The sequence below is a fragment of the Mustela nigripes genome, chromosome X (genome assembly GCF_022355385.1).
Source record: "Mustela nigripes isolate SB6536 chromosome X, MUSNIG.SB6536, whole genome shotgun sequence".
Taxonomy (NCBI): domain Eukaryota; kingdom Metazoa; phylum Chordata; class Mammalia; order Carnivora; family Mustelidae; genus Mustela; species Mustela nigripes.
The window spans coordinates 70,070,132-70,076,436 of record NC_081575.1 but is presented as its reverse complement, the minus strand read 5'-3'; the positions used below and the strand labels follow the sequence as shown (position 1 = coordinate 70,076,436).

The following is a 6,305-nucleotide window of genomic DNA, read 5'->3' as shown; positions in this document are numbered from 1 at the left end:
CTACACCTGATATGGGGCTCCAACTCACACCCCTCCCCACCCGCCCCCAGGATCAAGAGTCATAAGCTCTATCAACTGAACCAGCCTGGTGCCCTGTTCTTAGAGTTTCTATTTCCTAAAAGGGGATTTTTTAATTCCTTCTCCTCCTAACTCATACTCATTTTGGATATGTTTCTACCTTTGTTCTTTATTTTCCCACACACTTTCTCATTGTCTCTTTCCTTCCCCCAGACTGACAGGGTACTGTCTATGTGACCTTTGCCCCTAGAGTAGTTTGACAATCATACACTGTATTCCTACTTATAGAAATTGTCACCCTTAATTTCTTGCTCTTGTTGGGGTCAGCATTTCCAGTGACACTCAAGTTTTTCTACTGGGAACACCAGAAAACAAACAAACAACAACCCACAAAACCCTATTTTTGATGCAGGTGCAAGGGATCAATTATAAAGTTACTTAGTACCACCATATTAGACAAAACCAAACAATTCCACTGTACCATGTAAAACCAAAAGGAGAACTTTAATAAGCTTTTACGGCACTGCAATTACAGGAACATTAACCCATAACATGCAACAGAAATGATGATGCCTTCTGGACATAGTTAACAGATAAACTTGACGTTACGGTTAACAGCAACATAGTCTACCAAAGAAAACAAACGCAACTTATCTCAACTTTCTGGTTAGAAAATGTATGTTTTTACTGCAATCTCAAGTAACGTTTAGAAAGTTTAGACTTCCTTTCCTAACCTCTAAGATAGACAGTGTGATTTTTAATGCAATCGCACACAACCGTTTTCACATTGGAAATAATCACAAGGAATCAACAGGTGCAGATTAATCACGGCTTTCATTGCAATTGTTAATTTCGAGAGGGCTCCGGCGGTATTGTGGGTTTCAGATGGGGACAATCATCTGACCAGGAGTAAAGAGCCCTGGTCTTAGAGTGGGGGAGGGAACATGCAGCGGCACACGGGGCAGGTGCCTGACTTCTGAAGCCAGATGGATACGCACGGCTTGTGGAAATAGTGGTGGCAAGGCAACTCAGTTGCCACCTCCCCCTTCACATATTCACTACAACAGATGGGGCAACACATTTCCTGCCCCACTGCACTGTGATCTTCAGTGACCAGGATCTCGGGGAGAGTGTCGATGCTCTCCTTGCTGGCCGGCGGATTGGCCACCTCCACATCCACAGCGAGAGACTCCAAGTGCGCAAGGGCGGTTTCCATCGCTTGGGCCAAGCGTTCTTCAAGTGCCATGTAGGTGAGAAACTGAGGATCCACATAGGAGATGGCTTCGGCCACCCCCAAGCCGTCTGCGAACCCATCAAAGAGGCTCCAATCCACTTCGAGGTCTTCGCTCACGCTGGAGTCATCTTCAAGGTTGTTGTTTCCATCCAGCATGAACACCCCGGGCTGCAGGAAATCCTGACCCGATTCATTATCCCCCTCACTGCTACTCTCATTTTCATTGTACTGGAGCCAAGGAACTTCGCCTCCTCTCGGGGACACCTGCTCCTCCTCCCGAAGACATGCTCCTTGGATTTCTTCAAGTTGGCCATTGCCACCACTGCTGCCACTGCCGCCACCACCACCGCCGCCGCTGCCGCCGCCGCCGCCACCACCACTGCCAGTGCCACCACCACTACCACCACTGGCCCCGGCGCTAGAGCTGGCCCCAGCGCTGGTGTTCCCCCTGACCTGCTCAGCCTCGTGTTCTTCCTTCCCCGGCAGAGTTTCCCAGCTTTCCCCGCTGGATGACAGATTTTGCTCCCGTCCGCGATACTTGCGACGCAGAGCAGCAGTCCACTCTTTGTCGCTGTCGGAGTCTTCGTCGCAGTACTTGTAGTAGTCGTCGCTGTATGTCCAGAAGTCGGGGTCGGCCATGGTTCGTCGGCGTCTTGGCACCTTCTCTGGCTTCACTTGGTCCTTCCTGGCCTCCCTCTTGTCTTCGGGGTACTTTGGCTCAGAGTAGCCGCTTGAACTCTCGCCTCTGGCTCTTCTTGCCAGGCCGTCTGAGCGGCCTTCAGCCGTGTTGGCCGTATCCCTCCACCTGGAAGTACTATGTGGCATATCATCATCATCATCAGTATCAAAAAATATTTTTGGTTTCACGCAGTTGGGGCTGGCCAGATTTCTGATTTTGGGCCTCACCACCGGCTCCTCTGCACTCTTTGGGGGGTCTTCCCCCCCACCACAAATACTCACAGGAGCCCTGCTGGGATGTGCAGGTAAACTCTGCTCCCGCCTCTGCCTCTCCAGGCTGTCGCCGGTGGTTGCCACCTTGCCTTCAGCAGATGTCTGAGAGGCCATGCTACTTTGCTGCAGGAACTCGGCTCTGCTAGCAGAGCGTCTGGCCGCAGGGACTGGATCTAACTTGTCAAGCTCCTCTCTCACATCACGCTTAAAGCTAGAGAACTGTGGGTGCACCCCAGCCAAGGACCTGGCCCCTTTCTCTGGGTCATACGGCTTATCATCTTTAAACTTGCCAGTTTTCCCTCTCACTGGCACTCGCTCAGCAGGCCCAGCCCCCTCCTCCTCACTATCATCTGCCCCGAAAGAGTCAACATGTCCATAAGCCATTCCTCTTCTGCTACCCGAGGCCCTGTACTCTCTTGGTGGGTACCTGGAGTAGTCCTCATTATCAACATTCAGGCTGGCTCCAGAGCTCTCACTGTCTTCCCAACTACGACGAGTGATGGAAAATGGTGACCGGCTCCTCTTGGTGGTTTGACTGGGGGCTGATCTGTGCATTGGGACTTCCGAGGTCGTCTTTCTCTGGCTGGAAATCCTTTCCTGCTGGCTCGTGGATGGCCTGAAACTGACATAAGCATGCCTTCTTCCATACCTCCTGCCTGTATTGGACTGATACCCTCCTGCTGGCTTGGGCCACACAGGCTTGCTAGATTCCTGACCCATGGCTCTGCCTTAGCAGGGTTTCCAATACAGCTGGGCCTTGAGTGGAAAGGCTCCTGCTCCCTGCACAAGCTTTGGAGATGGGAGCGCCAACTCAGTTCGGAATAAGAGAGCAGGGAGATCTATTTCCACTTCAGCAGGCAGGTAACAGAAAGAATAAGGGGCCTTTACAATTAGTTTCACTTTCTTCTAAGGCCTGAAGTAGCATTCCAGTGACTGTCAGGTGTAGACCTGGAACACATTTTTAATGTTGGCAAAATGATTACAAAACTGGGTTGATAGGAAAGCCAGACTTACGGGAGAATCTGACAGAAGATTGGGGGCAGGGGCAGTGACTGGACCCTGGGAAGGTGGGTGAAGCACTGTGGAATTATGCCAACATGGAAGAGGAAAGACTGCTGCGGTTATTTTATGGGGTGTCTGTGTCTTTTCTGAGCCCTGCAGACAGACAGGAGAAATGCAAATTGGAATAGGGTGGAAAATATAGATCACCACATGTTCGTGAGTGCTGAGGTGTCTGTCAGGAGGAGAGGGGCAGGTGGAAGTGGGGGCAGAACCAGCCATCATGCTGTGAAGAGAGGCCTGTGTTTATAGGGGGAGGGGACAGGTGTATTGGGGAGAGGCATTAGCGTCAGACAGGATGAGACCTGTTCTGGATGCGGGCAGGAGAACGACAGGTGCAGGTGGGGTGACTTCAGAGGAGAGGGTTGTGTGCAAACATGACAGTGTGCATGCGTGGTCGTATGTGCAGCCGCTGCAACTCGGCGCAAGGATGCCTGTGTATGTGTCTGTGGCAGGCAAGAAAAGGTTTGGTGGCACCGGCCAGGGGCAGCCTATGGTCTGCACGTGCATGTTCAGTGAAATGCGAAGCAACAATAGAGACAAGTCAGTGCAAGCAAATGCATCCACGAGAGGGACAGCACGGGAGAGGGATGTGTGGGTGGCCACTGGGTGGAACAGGGTCAGCAATCAGGGAAATATGTGTGTTTGTGAAGGGGGCTATAGCAGGGAAGAAGGGTTGTTGTCCCTGAGCGAGGATTTCTGTGAGTGTGAGTGTGAATGTGAGTGCATGCACGGCCGGGAACAGCAGAGGAAGGCTGTCTGTGCACAGATGCAGCAGGCAGGGAGCAGGGCTGGGAGCATTTGTGATGGCTGTGTGAATGAGAGAGTGAGGGTGCATACGTACGTATGTGGCATGTGAAAGGGGGCCAGCAATCAAAGGATATCCTGATGTGTGTATGTGGCAGGCAGGAGCTAAGGCAGCCCCCGAAGGGGTGTCTGTGTGTACTGTGTGTGTGTGCACTCACCAGAGCATACAGAGGCCGAAGAAGGAGGGGGCTGCTTCTGGTGGTGTGTATGGGGCAGGCCATGAGAAGCAGGGAAAGGCACTGAGGGTGTGACAGTGTGCAAGAGGGTATGTATGTGTGTGTATCCATGTGTGCAAGGGGAAGGGGATGTTCCAGAACCTTGAGTGGGGGGGGTGCAGGGAGGGGGCCGCAATGGGAGGGGGGGGGGGGGGGGGGGGGACGCGCGCCCGGGGGGCGGGGGGGGGGGGGGGGGGGGGGGGGGGGGCCGCAATGTCATAATGAGGGATGGGGAAACGTTATGGGCTCAAACGGCAAATCCAAACAGATGGCCAGGGAAGGGGGAAAAAAGAAAAGGCGTGTGAGGGTCTACTTTCTCCCTGGGACTAATTTCTTTTTCCGACAATTATTTTCCTGGGAACAATAATATATTTACCTAAAAATCTTAACAATTTACTATTCAGCAAAACAACTGCAAAATGGGGGAAGAAAGGCCATGGAGTGCTCCGCAAAGGGACCAAGAAGGGAGGAAGGAGGAGAGGGCCCCGACCACCACTCCCCTCTCAAACAGGGATTAAAGCCCTTCGAGTGGGGGCCACGCCACACGGAAGGGGCTGGGAGACGGAGGAGGGAGCCTCCAGACAGGTCGTGGGACACAGGCCTCACTCTGCAGTTAGGTCTTGCGTCCGCCCCACCCCTTCCCGGGGGGCGAGCCTGAAAAATCTGTACGCAAGAGGAACCCGAATCCTTGTCCCCATGCCAGGTCCCCCGTCCCACCGCCCCGTCTGGAGGAGTTGAGGAAGGAAACAGTCTTCACTCACCCAGTTCGGACACCCTCACGCTTTCGAGAGGCGCAGAGCTCCTGGACCTCCGACCGACACGACCGACCGACCGCCAGAGCCGCTGCTCCTGGTCTCCAGCTCCTCCCCCCGGCAGACAGCAACAGGGCGGGCGGCGACTGCGGCGGAGGAAGTGATTGTGGCGTCGGTGGGGCCCGCCCCCTTGATGTGGCGGGGGCGGCAGCTGCTCTCGACAAATCAGGGTGGGCCCCAAAGCATTATTTCATTTTAAATGATGAAATCGTCAAGGATACTGAAAAGGACAGCAAAAAATGTAACCAACAGCCAGCTTTAACAAATGTTAAACATTTCGCCAAACTCCCTTCTGTTGTCTTTTTTTTGAAGATGAAATCTAAAAATTCTTTTTGATTAATTCCAATATTAAAGTAATTATAATAATATATCATACCCTATGTTATATGTTATGGCTTTTACTAGAAATATGGAAAATGTGAAATTATATCTAGGGCTGTAATTTTTTTCAACCTGATAATTGAAGCAATTGAATTGTTTACAGTAGAATTTCTTGCTGTTAATTACAAAATCAAGCTTCTCCATCCAAAAGAAATCATCAGTCATAAAGCGCAATACCTGATCAGGATCCGGTAATCGCATTGCAGCTTAAAAATATTATAACTATACCTTCTGGATTTGTATAATTTTACTGAACTCCTGGTTTTTTAAAATTGCACTTTACAACGTATTTTTAGTATTTACATCTAATGTAACAATAGCAAAGTTTTGTTCTTGGAAATAAAATGCATAATAGAAGAACAAGAAATATTAGGGGTCACAACATAATAGAAATAGGATATATATGTAACTGTCAAACCACTAAAGAAATAATATGTAGAACAAAGAGAAAAATCCATCTATCAAAGGGCAGAAATGGAGTGGGAAGCAACAAGAAAGGGTATTTTTTTAAAAGGGCAGGAATAAATCCAAATATATCAGTATGTAGTATGGATTAACACCTATAAAAAGCAGACTCTCATTTTAAGTATTTTGTTTTTTTGAAATCTGGTTATACACTGTTTATATGAGTTTCACGTAAAGCACATATAGAAATGGAAAATATGCCACTTAAATACTGGAAGGAACGAAGGAAGGAGGGAGGGAGGGGAAGGAAGGAATTTTAAAAAGAAGAAAAGAAAAGAGAAGGTAAGAGACATGGAGCAAAGTTAATATCAAAAAAATCCAAGGACTCAAAGTAAAAAACATTAAAGAGAACAAAACAGTTCT

The 6,305-nt window shown here is 49.8% G+C and overlaps 1 protein-coding gene across 4 annotated transcripts; it reads right to left on the bottom strand.

Moving 5' to 3' along the window:
- Positions 1 to 503: 503 nt before the first annotated feature.
- PJA1 (praja ring finger ubiquitin ligase 1) lies at positions 504 to 5,192 on the bottom strand. 4 transcript variants are annotated; one of them, XM_059384773.1, is made up of 3 exons: positions 5,046 to 5,188; positions 2,631 to 3,151; positions 504 to 2,066 (listed from the first exon to the last, which is right to left on the bottom strand). In XM_059384773.1, exons 2-3 carry the CDS (start codon positions 2,921 to 2,923, stop codon positions 944 to 946), a joined length of 1,416 nt encoding a protein of 471 aa, XP_059240756.1. In that variant the 5' UTR covers positions 2,924 to 3,151; positions 5,046 to 5,188; the 3' UTR covers positions 504 to 943. The 4 variants fall into 4 exon arrangements, with proteins under 4 accessions (XP_059240756.1, XP_059240753.1, XP_059240755.1 ...); XM_059384770.1 differs by having other exon boundaries at positions 504 to 3,151; positions 5,046 to 5,192; XM_059384772.1 differs by having other exon boundaries at positions 504 to 2,819; positions 5,046 to 5,191.
- Between the last annotated feature and the right edge of the window lie 1,113 nt (positions 5,193 to 6,305).

Excerpts from the sequence above, each read along its gene's own strand:
- PJA1 (XM_059384770.1), bottom strand. The coding sequence starts at position 2,923 with ATGGGTCAGGAATCTAGCAAGCCTGTGTGGCCCAAGCCAGCAGGAGGG.